Raw genomic sequence first — 13,848 nt, forward strand, 5'->3', positions numbered from 1 at the left:
GCTCTCCTCAGTGAGCCCGGGCGGGGAGGCGCGGCGCCCCCCGCAGCTGCTGGCGAGCCGCCCGCGGCCTGAGCCAGGCAGGGAGCGAGCGGGGCGGGCGGGCGGGGGAGCGCGCGCGAGTGAGGCGGGCCGGAGCGGGCGCCGCAGTGCTGCCGAGGCGGGCGCGCGGGCGGAGCAGCAGCGGCGGCAGCGGCAGCAGCAGGTGGGGCGCAGGGGGGCGGCGGGCACCCTCGGGCCGCCCGCGCCGCCCGCGCCAGTGCCGGGGCCGGGGCCGGGGCCGGCGCGGAGCATGTGCGGGCGGCGGGCTGGGCGCAGCGGGAGCAGCGGCAGCAGCAGCCGGCGGGGCTGAGCGCGGCGGCCGGGGCGGCCTTTCCGGCGGGGCGCTCTGCCGACGGCGTTTCATGCATGTCCAGTGGGGGCAGGTTTAACTTTGACGATGGCGGCTCGTACTGCGGCGGCTGGGCGGACGGCAAGGCGCACGGGCACGGCGTGTGCACGGGGCCCAAGGGCCAGGGCGAGTACGCGGGCGCCTGGAGCCACGGCTTCGAGGTGCTGGGCGTGTACACCTGGCCCAGCGGGAACACCTTCCAGGGCACCTGGGCGCAGGGCAAGCGCCACGGCATCGGCCTGGAGGCCAAAGGCAAGTGGCGCTACAAGGGCGAGTGGGCGCACGGCTTCAAGGGCCGCTACGGCGTGCGGGAATGCGGCAGCAGCGGCGCCAAGTACGAGGGCACCTGGACCAACGGCCTGCAGGACGGCTACGGCACCGAGACCTACTCGGATGGCGGTGAGTGGCGGCCGCGGGGCCCTCCGAGGGGGGTCGCGAGGGAAATGGGCTGGCTGGGCTCGAGCCCCGGGGGAGCAGGGCGGCCTCCTGGCTGGCCGCCTCGCTCTCCACCCGGCCGATCCTCGCACGAATAAGTGGGCTTTCCGGGAGCTTCCGGGAAATTGTGACAGCCAGAGGGGACTAGGAGGAATCCAGAGGTGCGTAGGGTGAGGAAGTGGGACAGAGCCCGGTTCGAATCCCTGCTGGGTTACGGACCCCATGGCGTGGCTTCCGGCCTCTCCACCCAGCCTTCCGCACGGGATCCTCGCAGGAATAAATGGGCTTTCCGGGAGCTTCGGTAGACAGCCTAGAATGTAGAAATTGTAACAGCCCAAAGGGACAAGGAAGAATCCAGAGGTGTGTTGTAAGGAAGTGGGACAGAGCTGGTTTCGAACCCCGGTTACAGCCTGTCTCTCTCTTTCCCCATGGCCTTTCTCAAGGGATCATCTACGTTGTTGCTTGTCTGCTTCTGTAGACAGGCAAAAATCTAGAAGCTACAACAGTCAGAAGGGACAAGGAAGAAAGAAGGCAGAGGTGTGTGGTGAGGGAGGAGAAAACGTAGGCCCTGGCTGGAAATGAAGGAGGCTGAACTTCTAAACTGGGCCAGGCCGAGACCGCCAGAAGGAAAGGCCGGATCTCAGTGTACCACCCTGGCCTGTGGCATCTTCAACCAAGCAGGGGGGAAATACAGCACAGCGCTGGGGAATCTGGCTCAGACTTTTTGAAATCCACACTGTGAAAAATCATATTGCAAACGGCTCTCCTTCTTCTCCTTTTGCTCTAAGCGCAGCACGATGCACTTGGAGCTTATCTGGCAGATGATTATCGTTCATAGAGGATTCTTATGCTGAGATGTCACAACTTAGGGGATGTCAGAGAAACGCAGAGGCAGACAGACCCAGGCAGAAGCAGTGGTTCATAGTTTCAGGTGTTATTGGGGGTACGACAGCTTCAGGTGTTATTGGGGGTACGATGGCTACAGAGCCTAGGATAGAATAAATATAAGCATATCCAACCAAGACAGGGAAAGATACAGCCTGAGAACTCCAGGGTTTTAGCAAGGAAACAGCTGCGTCCCTCTTGCAAGTGGCTGGATCCCTCTATCCACTTAAGCTCAGGGTTGATTTCCTAAGCTAAGCATCTTCTGTAGGAGGGACTGGGCCTACCTACTAGAAATGTGGAAGCGAAGAGGTGGCTTCTTGGTTTTATGTTATAGGACCGCATTGAAAACACAACTGGCTTTTCTATTTTCCTGTGTCTCTCCGGAAGCTGTTAGAGAGGCTGGAGTAATCATTTATCCCAACAGTTTGGAAAGGCTAGATTGGGGAGGGGGCGGGATGGGGGAGCAGGAAGGGTATAAATCTTTGCCACTTGGGAAGACAGAGTTTGTGGTTTGGATTAATATGGGGGAAGGATAAAAAAAGAGATGAGCAAGCATGAACGAAACCTGCTTTTCCAGCCTGTGTTGCATTTATAATGTTTGCTTTTAGATGTCTTAAGGTTAGAACGTAAAACCAGAACAGTGGGGGGGGGGGGCTGGATTCATTTCATGTGTTCCCATTGTACGTGTGCTAGTTTTCCTGCTCCCTCGGGAGAACTTGGATTCTGGCTACATGTTTGTCCATAAAGTTAAGGTTGAAGGCAGACTTCCAAAGTTTGCTAAAACCACTATTCAAAGGATGGGTGTTCTATATGATGTTGTGCCTTTCTGTGCATTTATCCAGGAACTAAATAGCTAGGCTGTGTCTTATTGCAGCGTTGCAGTTCCTGAAGAAATCTGGCTGGGGGGGGTCCGCAAAATATGAAATGTGTCGGACAGAACTGGACAGACATTAAACTTGAAAGCTTCCAGCCTGCTTGACTTAATTTTTCCTTGGAGGCTCAATCAGGATGGAAAGAAAACTCCTAATGCAAGATTCCTTATGGATGGAAAAGGCCATCCAAATAGCTACTATTAACCAGTCATTGTGAGGAGGAGGAGAAGGCCTTGGTGTGGAGAGAACTTTATTCTGTATGGATGTTTAGCTCTGCAGTTGTTCACACAGAAACAAAATTAAGCACACCAAGCAATGTTAGATCCAAGGGAATGGTGTATTTTGTGTCTTTTATGCGAAATTTGCCTTGGGATAACTTCCGGTGAGCCCCGGAAGAGGGTCTAGAGATGTTTCCACTCAGCTTGAAGCTGCAAAATTGGCTTCAACCGAACATATCCAGGGTTCCTGATAATCGGTCGTAATGAACTGACCTTCCGTGTGGCGTCTGGATGTGTGTGCTATTCTGTTGCACTGAGAGGCAGTGGCTTCCACTTAATCATGAAAAAAAAACCAGGCAGCTTTGGGGAAGTGACACGCAGTAATCCAACTGATTTATTAGTCTCATCCCTTTCTGGGAGGTCAGAATTATTAGCTACCACATGGCATTTTTAAAATCATAGCAAAACCTCAGTCTGGCAAGCTGGTCAGCTGATGTTTAACAGGCTTAGAGAAGAAAAGGGCTGTGTGCAAGAGGGATATGGACTCCAGGTCTAGGAGAGAAAGAAATTGCCAAGGAGCCCATTGTTTGCAAATGGTCCTTCTTAGAAGTACATTTCAGCTTGAATTTGGAACAAAGGATCCAGACAGCTCTGTTTTTACCAGCTGCTTGCCTCCTCCTACTTAAAAATAAATTCTTCTTTCCATCCACCCCCTTACCCCCCACATCACATGCAATGTGCTCATGTCTGTTGCATTGATACATACTCATTTTCCGTTTGCAGGTTTCAGGGTTTTGTGACTCCCACACAGGCAATTCTTGTTGTTTGGGCACATGCGCACCTTCGCACAGGCTCACACATCAGTGCTACTGTACACATAATGTTCACATGCCCACACACAGATGCTCACACCTCCGCATTTGCTTCATGTTTCAGACATGCTTGTAGAAAACAGAGCATCACATAATTATCTCTTACGGACACGCACATGCAGAGGAGAGGAGCGACAGTCAACTGCCATCCACAAAGGCATCATAAGTGCAGAGAAGCACAGTTCAGGACTCCATGGAGATGCATCATCATACATAGAGCTGCATACTACACAAACACCCAAATTCACTTGTCTTGAAATCACACCAATATGTGCATGCCTGCATTTCTACATTTGCTGCTGCAAGCGCATGATATACGTCTAGTGACACATCAGTTAATGTGTTGTTATACTGACCCTTCTGGATACCTCCTAATTAAGATTTCATCTGTGACGTGTATTCCTTCCCAGTCCCGTGGATCCTGCATACTTCTGTGAGTACACTTGCCACCCTGAGAAGACACAGATACCAAGAAGCAAACGTTTAAGTTTCCAGGGCATAACCCTGTCTAGTAGACAACTTAACGGATAGTAAAGCAACAAGAAGGGAGGAAGCACTCCTTCAAAGTATCTGGGTTTGAAAATTGCAGTCTTCTAGAACAGAAAAGAGCCTTGAAGCACTGCTTATGTCCCAGCAATCTCTATTTTAGCTTCTTTATATTTGGAAATTCAAGCAGAGCAAACTGAACAATACCAAAAAGGCAGCCCACTCTTGGAAATAACTAAGCAATTCAGTAGTGACTATGTCAGGCTGACGTTAGCAGCTCAGATTAGCCTAGCCAATCCTCAAGAATGCTGGGTTTTTATTAAAAAAAACAACCCTCTAAGTTATATGTCTAGAAATTCAACCTCAAAAGAGCGCGCCTGATGTGGCTCATTCCCTTTCTCTGATTCTGATCCCAGACAGGTAGCCACCAGGGTTTTTTTTTCAACAGGAACGCGGTGGAACAGAGTTCTGGCACCTCTTGAAAATACTCGGCAATAGTGCATGAAAATATTATTTCAAAGAATTCCATGTGTTTCTTCGTCATTTCCCTCTTGAGAGTTCCGCCACCTCTTTTCCCAGAAAAAAACTCCTGGTAGCCCCAATATCTGTGGTCACAAAAATAAATGGCAGCTTTGTGGCATCTTTAAGATGAACAAAAATTCTTTCACACCTTATGCTGGAATAAAATTTTGTTAGCCGTTAAGGTGCTGCAAGACTCCTATTTATTTTTTCTTTCCTTCTAACGGGCTTTCCCTTTTCAGGACCATGGAGAGCACCCATTTCCCCCGGATTAGTTTGGCAAAGAAGCCCTGTGGCTGGCCTCTGTTCCTTTTGATGGGTCTGCCCTGCAGTGTCCCCCAACTGTGGAGCCATATTTTTTTATTTATTTCTTTTTGTCATTTAGAGTCTGCCTTTCTCACTGTGACTCAAGGTGGATTACACAGTGTGAGATTAGTACTGTCAGTATAAAGAACATTTCCATAAATGATGCCATAGGGTAAATAAATACAAAGATATAGCTCCAGAGGAGTTAGCCGTGTTAGTCTGTAGTAGCAAAATCAAAAAGAGTCCAGTAGCACCTTTAAGACTAACCAATTTTATTGTAGCATAAGCTTTCGAGAATCAAGTTCTCTTCGTCAGATGCATGATCCGAACTGGTCAAATACAGAAGAGATATAGAAGAGAAGATATAGCATTAGCAAGAATCCAATACAGAGTTGAAAAAATGCTGAAACAGAACATAAGCAATTCTAGGACTGATATTAGGCAACATGAAACACAGGTAGCCCATAGGAGCACATATTTAAAGCAACAAATATTATATAAGGCAACATAGTGGTGAAGTCTACAGTCCCTAACTCATTAGCAAAGCATCTGAGACCCCCTCCTTACAATATAGCCCTCCCATCTGAGTAAAAAGCCTCTTTGAATAATTTGGTTTTGCATCATTTGCGGAAAGCCAGGAGGGTGGGGGCTCTCCTGACCTCCTCAGGCAGGTCATTCCACAGGGTAGGGGCCACCACAGAGAAAGTCCGTGTACAGGCTGCTGTTGATTTTGCCCATGTGCAGGCTGGCACCTGCAGGAGACCCTGTTCAGATGACTTGAGGCTGCTGTGGAGAAACATAGAGAGGGAGGCAGTCTCATAGGTATGCTGGACCAAGGCCGTGAAGAGCTTTGTATGTCTTGTAGCCAAAGTTCTCCGTATCTCAGTGGCAGTTGTGAAGGGGGGATATATGAACATCATGTGCAAGCTGACTGTATTCTGCCCTGGCTGCTGGAGACCCCAGATCTCCCCCAAAGAACGGCAAGCAAGAGGGCAAACATAAGTCACAAATGGAGGCTTCTGAGCCACATTGTGTGTTGAACCCCAGGAACACATCCAGATGGTCATTCATATGGCCCAAGTCTGACTTTGATCATGGGGGGGGGCAGTACTAAATGCTGAGGGCCATGGGTTGCTTTGCACATGCATGTGCATCAGGCCTGTACCACTTGTACTCCAAATGGAACACTCCAGATGCATATTGCAGTTTGCTGGAGGTGTTTCATAGGCACCCTGTTTGTGCAGGCAATCTAACAAAGCTTCTGGTGGGCCACCCTTCATAAACATGGGAGCTGTTGTAGCATAGTTGTTGAGTGGCTGGACTGTGAATCAGCACTCTGCTGGTTCAAGTCCCACTCCTGCCATGAGCTCTGCAGGTGGCCTTGAGTAAGCCACTCTTCTCAGCCCCAGCTCTCTAGCTGTATTGTGGGAATAATAACACCGACTTTGTTCACCATTCTCAAGTGTGGCATTAATCTGTCCGGAAGGGCAGTATGTAAGCATGCTGTTGTTGTTGTTAACAGTTGTCTCAAATGGGCTAGAAGCGACAGAAGCCGTGTGCACCTCCTTGTACACTTACTCTGTCTGCAGTAATTGATCCGTAAAGGCTGTTTCACGCATGTAAGGAATCACGTGGGTGCCCAATGTGTAAATAAGAATCAGCTTTTAAGTATGCATACTTGAATTCATTGTGACTGTGCCCCATGTGTACTACAAATGGCTTGGCTAGAGAGGCTGGAATCAGGTGTCTCAACACACCAAAAACCCCGTTAAGAGAATGTGCATACCTTTATCAAGTGTCTGCAAATGTGCACAGTTACCTAAAGAAACTGGATCACTTTTCATGGTGCGTTCCCTCTCTTCCCTTTTCTTTGAGCCACACATTCCACTGACATGTTTGGTAGGAAAGGAAGACGGCAGGTTGGATGCCAGAAGCAGCTTCTTGCACTCAAAAAAGAGCCTTTTAGCCTTTTAGAGGTTTTAACTACAAGCAACTCTGTGTCCCTTTCTCCTCCTCTTCCTCTTCTTCCTCCTCCTTTCCTCCTGGTTTTGCATGCAGGAGTCCTCAAACTGAGCGCACAAAATGAGAATTATTTAAGATGAAATACATTTGCCCTGACCTGAGTTTGAATAATTTAGACTGCCAAAGGTTTAAGTTTGAAAATAATTTGGAATTTTCTCGACCGATGTGGTCAGAACTAGGCACCAGTTTTGATGTGCAAAAGCTCACTGGCTGTGTAGCAAGGTTTATCATTTATATAGCACTTCCCAGTGTTTAAAGCCCTCCACACACTTTGTGGTGTTATAATCCTTACAACAACCCTTTAAGAATAGGTCATCATTATTATTCTCCATATTTAACAGTTCCAAAGTATTGTCACTCTTTCTTGTTACTTAGATGTAATGCGTTACCTTCTGCTGAGACAAAGGACTGTTTTAGTAGAATCCCTCCTGAGAAATGTTTCTGTACTTATTGTAAAGATCAAGTTGACTCAACTGCCCATATTCTTTTTAGTTGTCCCCATTATATTTTATTTCATAAACAATATATTACTCCCTAGACTGACCAGCTACAGAACATTTCAGAACTACAGAAATTAAAGATCTTACTGTCAGGCAAGATTTTAAAAAATGTGCAACTGATTTAGCCATATTTATCTAAGCAGTTATAAAATATTTTGACATATGACTTTTAGGCGGTTAAATTTCAGGGAGAGGATCTGGATTATTCTCCATATTGGAGAGGGGAGTGGATGCTGAGAGCAAGGGGTTGGCTAAAACCACTAGTGAGTCCTTGCCAGAGGCAAGGTTTGAACAAGGGACATTTGGATCATAGCTCAGTCTCTTAACCAGTATGCTGCATCTTCTGCCCCTATACAATGAAGCATAATGAAATTGTTCTGTCCTACTTCTAGCATTTGTTTCCCCCTTTTGGACACTACCATGTCTTCCAAGCATACATGAGTAATGGTGCAATCCTAAAGAGTATTACACCCTGCTAAGCCCGCTAACTTCAGTGGTCTTAGAAGGGGATAACTCTGTTCAGGATTGCACAAGAGTTGCAGTAGCTATTTGCATCACTCTGCGTGCCAGTGGAGTGGCATCACATCTTTGGCTTAGTCCACACCTGCATTGATTTTGTGGTGACGTCCACGCAGCCCAGTCTGTTGCCTCCGGGTGCATACGCAGAGCAGCCTGCACACGTGGGATGCCCCGTCCACCAACTCTTTGAGGAAGGCTAGCAAACTCCGAGAATTCCATGTCCAGAGTTCTTGGTGGGAAGCTGTGACAGTTGAAACTGGTAAAAGGCCACTTTGAATTTGTTGCGGAGAGATGAAAACATAAAAGCTGCTTGGGACTGAGCCAGGTCTATCAAGGTCAGTTTGTCTGCTCTCCCTCCAGGGCCTCAGCAGGATTTGAGTCCAGTGGCACTTTAGAGACCAACAAGATTTGCAGAGTGTAAGCTTTCAAGAGTCTGAGTTCCCTTCTTCAGATATCAAGAGGAAGAAGGGAGCTCTGACTCTCGAAAGCTTATACTCTGAAAATCTTGTTGGTCTCTAAGGTGTCACTGGACTCATATCCTGCTGTTCTACTGCAGACCAACACAGCTATCCACCTGAACTATCCAGGGTCTCATGTTGAGGTCTTTCACGTCACTTGCTGTCTGACCCTTGAATGCTGGATATTGAACCTGGGACCTTCTTTATGCAAAGTGGATGCTATATTGCTGAGACTCAGCCCTCTGATACTTGTGTGCTAATTTATTTATTAAAACAATTTCACCCTGCCCTTCCATCCTATGCAGGATCCATAGGGCAACTTACAACAATATTGAAAACAAAATGAATCCCTGGAAACAAAACATCTGCCAGGAAAGAACTGCAAGTTAGCAGAGGAACCTTAAGGTTGGACCCAGCAGTAGATTTCTGGGAATAGATGGGGGAGCTATTTTCAACAATCCCTCATTGTACTGCATGCCCCCAGTTTGCCCCCCCCCGCCCCGAATTTGGGAGAGTATGTTGGACTGCTGACGGAACACCTTTCCCTGAGAAACTACCACTGGATCCAACCCTGATCCAAACACACTACCATTAATCATCTACCGAACACTTATGCCACCCCCACAGCTCCAAAAGCCCTTTTAAAAAGGCCATTTTCAGCACTCAAAGAACGGTTGGTCAGGAGGGGTCCCGGCTACTTTCCCACGATAGGGAGTTTCATAGCTGCAGCAGAGTGAGGCAGACGGAGAAGGCCGGCTGGGGATGACCTCTCAGCTTCCAGGCAGCCTAAGCCGTAAGCAGAACCTTTTAGGGCTGTGCAGGTATTTCCCGACCACTTAGGGCTGTGCAGGTGTTTCCTGAGAGGCTGCTTCCAGCCTGCTATCCGTGGTGAATGCAAGATCTTTCCCCAGAGGGTGCTGAAGGCCTGCTTCTTTTCCTGAGATAGGAAGCGTGTGGTCTGCTCTGGATGCCTTCTTCCTAGTCAGGATAAGAATACAGCTACTGAGTAACCTGCTGATTTGTTTTGCGAGCGTTTTGGTTTCTCTGTTTATAGGTCACCTGGGCTTGACTCATATGTCCTACCTCTGCTCAGAAATAGGGTAACGTAACAGAGTTTTCAATGGTCCTGAAGATTCGCAGAGAGAGAGGATAGGGTTGCTGACTCCAAGCTGGGAAATTCCTGGAGATTTTGGGGGTAGAGCCTGGGAGGGGCCTCAGCAGGGATGTGATGCCATAGAATAGAGTCCATCTTCCAAAACAGCCATTTTCTCCAGGGTCATATAGATCCAGAGGAGCTAGCCATGTTAGTCTGTAATAGCAAAAATAGAAAAGAGTCCAGTAGCACCTTTAAGACTAACCAACTTTACTGTAGCATCAGCTTTCGAGAACCACGGCTCTCTTCTTCAGATGCATCAACAGACATGCATCTGAAGAAGAGAACTGTGATTCTCGAAAGCTTATGCTACAGTAAAGTTGATTAGTCTTAAAGGTGCTACTGGACTCTTTTCTATTTTCTCCAGGAGAATTGATCCCTGTTGCCTGGAGATCTGTTATAATTCCGGGAGATCTACAGCCACCACGTGGTTGTAGAAAGTCGACTGTACTTTGTGCAGGAAGGAGATTAGAAATAATAAGCCAGCGGAATGCATTTGGACACATTTAGCATTCTAAACACGAGAATGACACAGATGCTGCCATCAGGAGCACAGTACAATGGCCTTCATTCTGATAAGTTTGCAACAGTTTAGTTAGGAACCGGGTGTGATGAAGACCACGCCGAGCATGAGATGAGGTTCAGGTCTGTCTTCCTCTGTTCTCAGTCTACCTTGCTGGGTTGTTGTTAGGCAAAAGTGATAAACCCTGGTTCTCACTGAAAAGTGTTAATACTGAGTTTATCAAAGATTGTGTGGTAGGCTCATGTTGCAAGACACTCTCAGATTTTGTGGCGAGCCAGGCTTGGGTACTTGTACGAGTTGGACAGAATGGCAGTGACACCGAGCCTCAGGGACACGGAGCTGTGAGGATACCTGTGGAGTGGTTTCTCTGCTCTCTAAGCAACCTGCTTGAATATTGCCATAGATACAGCTCCCTCTGCCTCAGCTGCTATTGAATCGCTCTGGTGATGCCCGCCTTTATCACCTGCATGCTGGTGTTTGCTGAGAGAGACTGATGCTTTTCTGCCCACCCCCATCCCCAGTTTACCCCTTGCACCACAGACAAAGTCCCTGTGGGGAAAGATCAGCAATACCTGACCTCTGCCAAAGAATCAGAAGGCAACACCCAGGATCTTGTTTACGCCAGCCTTTCTTGAAAGCATCGCACAACAAATGCTGCCTGTCAGTCCAAGCTTTTCTTTGGACAGAAGAAGAAGAATCCACAACTGCTCTATTGCTGAGTTGCTGTTATAGTTTACGGATTCCTCCCCTTCCTAAAATTGAACCCAATGTAAAGTTCAGCAACTGAAGTTAAACCTGGCCCACTGCCTAGCCCCTTAGTTGTCACTCTAGAGGTCCCTCAATGGAACAGGCTTCCTCGGGAGGTGGTGAGCTCTCCTTCTTTGGAGGTTTTTAAGCAGAGGTTAGATGGCCATCTGTGAACCTGGGCAGATCATGAGAGGGAGGGCAGGAAGTTTTGCATCAGTGCTTAGTTCTCGGGGGTCCCTTCTTACAAGCCCAAGATAATGGGCTCAGGTGGCAGTTTTCCTCAGGCCAGTTTGTCTAGGGATCCTGATGGTGTTTTGCCATCTTCTGGGCATGGAGCAGGGTCACTTGGGGTATAGGGGGGGGAGTAGTTGTGAATTTCCTGTATTGTGCAGGAGGTTGGGCTAGATGACCCTGGAGGTCCCTTTCTATGATTCTAAAAGGCCTGTGGCAATAGACCTGGCTCACCACTACCTGAGAGCGGGACCACAAGTGACGCCTGACACAGGTTGGACACTAGTCAGCTTCCCTCAAGTTTTGATGGGAAATGTCGGCGTCCTGGTCTTGCAGCTTGGCTCTCTGACTGCTGTCCAATGGACTTTTCAACTGTCACTTGTCCAACATTCCGCCAGGCTGCCTACATTTCCCATCAAAAAAAGTTTAAAATTCTTTTGCTGTTAAATCGTCTTGCATCCAGCCACCAAGACTCTGAAACCAGGCAGCTTATTCTTTTGCCTCTTTGCATACCGACCTCAATCTGGGGAATGACTCCAAAGAGTCCCTGCTGCTCCTTTAAGAGCCAGCTCTGCTTTTATTTTTTTTTTACCAGATCTGGCTTGGCAGCCATCCCTTAGTTCACTGCAAGGTGTCGTTTTTACCTGTTCCATGCATCTGAGATATTTCTAAGTGTCTGCTTTGCATGAAAATGAATCCTGCCTTCCACCTCCTCCATGCGGGGGGGGGGGGGGCGGGCAATGCAGCAGCTTGCCAGACTCGCTGTTCAAAAATCGAAATCCAGGTCGAAGCTCTGGTGCAGTGTGTGCTTTCCTTTCCCTGCTCAGTGAAGAAGAGTCAGGCCAAAGCACCTCCCATTTTTCTTCGAAGCGTTCCCCTCCCCTCCCCACCCCACCCCACCCCACCCTATGCTCCAGCACCTTTGCTTTTCCATGTTTCATGAGTCAGTTTCTCCTGCAAATGTACCCGGAGATCTTTATTAGCGTTGGGAGAAATACTCCCCCCAATCTATTTGACAGGCAACCTTTGTCACAGCAGCTTCTTCCTGCTCCAGGCCTAATTATCTTTTAAACCCCCCACCCCCTTGCTGTTACTCATTTTAGGCAGAAGGTTTGGGGCCGTCTTGGGCATGATCAAAGGAATGCAGTGTGCAGCCTGTTGCTTAACCAGGCACGTTTGAACCAGGAAAGAGTACACTCAGCCTCTGGAGGGAAGGAATTCAGAACTGTGAGCCAGTTTAACAGTGGAGAGAGGCCCACAAATGAGCCCCCCAGTTCTTTCTCATTTTTCTTTTATTGCAGCCAAGGCAATAGTCACCTAGAATTAAAGAACAAAAATTACAAATGGGGAAAGGGGGAAGAAAAACCAAATTCTCCCAAAAGGGATTGCAGTTATTCAAACAGATGTTCTCTTTGTTCAAAAGATTTGTTTACAAAATGCTCAGTTATGGGCACTGTTGAATTTTAATAGTTATTTTTTGGGGAAAACAGAATGTAAACATACTTCTTGGCTGTTCTTTCTACCAAACCATCACTGCCGCAGTTATGTATAGTGGGATTTTTGTGCTATTGTCAAATGGGCAGGGCCAGGGGCAGTGATTGTGGGGCAAAAGTCCAGGAAGGGGCCCCAGAATCACTCCCATATCCTCTGCCCCAGGGCCAGTCCCATCACCTGAGCCACCCCAGGTTCAAGAAAGGGCTGACCTTTGCCCATGCTAGGCGTAGGTGGTGGCCTCCAAGCCAGCTGCAGAAAATGGTTTGAATCTCACTCCGTGTGCAAGACTCGTTCAAACCATTCACAAGTCTTGTTCATGACAACTGCAAATTCTGTCTCTTGGCGGCACAATGGTTGCTTGTGGCCGCCTGTGCCACGTTTTGATTGGATGAGTGAAGACGAATGATTTCGAGTACGGAACATCAAACATTGGTGTCTGGGATGCAAGTAAACAAGCTGAAGTTTCAGTTCATGCAGATCTGTTGCAATCAAATTAGAAGGGGGTTAATAGATTAATCGTGTTCACTTCAACTTCATTAGATTCAGTCAACTGGATTCCTAACCTAAGTCTGTCTGACATGCATTAATTAATTTTATTCACTCAAAATCGGGTGGAAGCACTTCTCTCATTTGGATGGCGCTCTCATGCATCTGCATCCGCCCAGTTTTGGGGGAGTTTAACAGACTCATACCTTCCTTTAACAAGTTACCTTTGATGCACTTTAGGTTGCTACTCAACCTGGATTGAGCAAAGTAAGACAGGATGTAGCTTTGGGAGAAGGAGATGAGGAAAAAACGCAGCAAAGTTGATTCTACTGGCATTGCATCCAGTTTGGTCAGCCCCCAGCCCCGTTTCTCTGGGTCCAGACAATCCTGTAACACCTCACCTTCCAGTCTCTTCCCATCACACCCCATCCCATATAATCTCATGAGTTATGAAAGAAAAATGTCTGATTTAATTCTAAATTGACTTAAATAGACAACAGTCCAGGGCTAGCAGCCAAGGGCTGTCCCACTCAGTCAATATTTAATTTGGTGTAGTGGTTAAGAGCGGCAGGACTCTAATCTGGAGAACCGGGTTTGATTCCCCACTCCTCCGCTTGAAGCCAGCTGGGTGACCTTGGGTCAGTCACAGCTCTCTCAGAGCTCTCTCAGCCCCACCCACTTCACAGGGTGATTGTCGTGAGGATAATAATAATAATCTATTCTGAGTGGGCATT

The 13,848-nt window shown here is 48.0% G+C and overlaps 1 protein-coding gene across 1 annotated transcript in view; it reads left to right on the forward strand.

Annotated features, from left to right (window-relative positions):
* The first annotated feature begins 405 nt into the window (after window positions 1-405).
* JPH3 (junctophilin 3) overlaps window positions 406-13,848 on the forward strand; it is a 69,683-nt gene continuing 56,240 nt past the window's right edge. Inside the window, exon 1 of the mRNA XM_055000226.1 lies at window positions 406-787. Coding sequence (XP_054856201.1) covers window positions 406-787 — 382 coding nt within the window. The remainder of the gene's footprint in view (window positions 788-13,848) is intronic.

Source organism: Eublepharis macularius, chromosome 16, assembly GCF_028583425.1.
Source record: "Eublepharis macularius isolate TG4126 chromosome 16, MPM_Emac_v1.0, whole genome shotgun sequence".
NCBI classification, from domain to species: domain Eukaryota; kingdom Metazoa; phylum Chordata; class Lepidosauria; order Squamata; family Eublepharidae; genus Eublepharis; species Eublepharis macularius.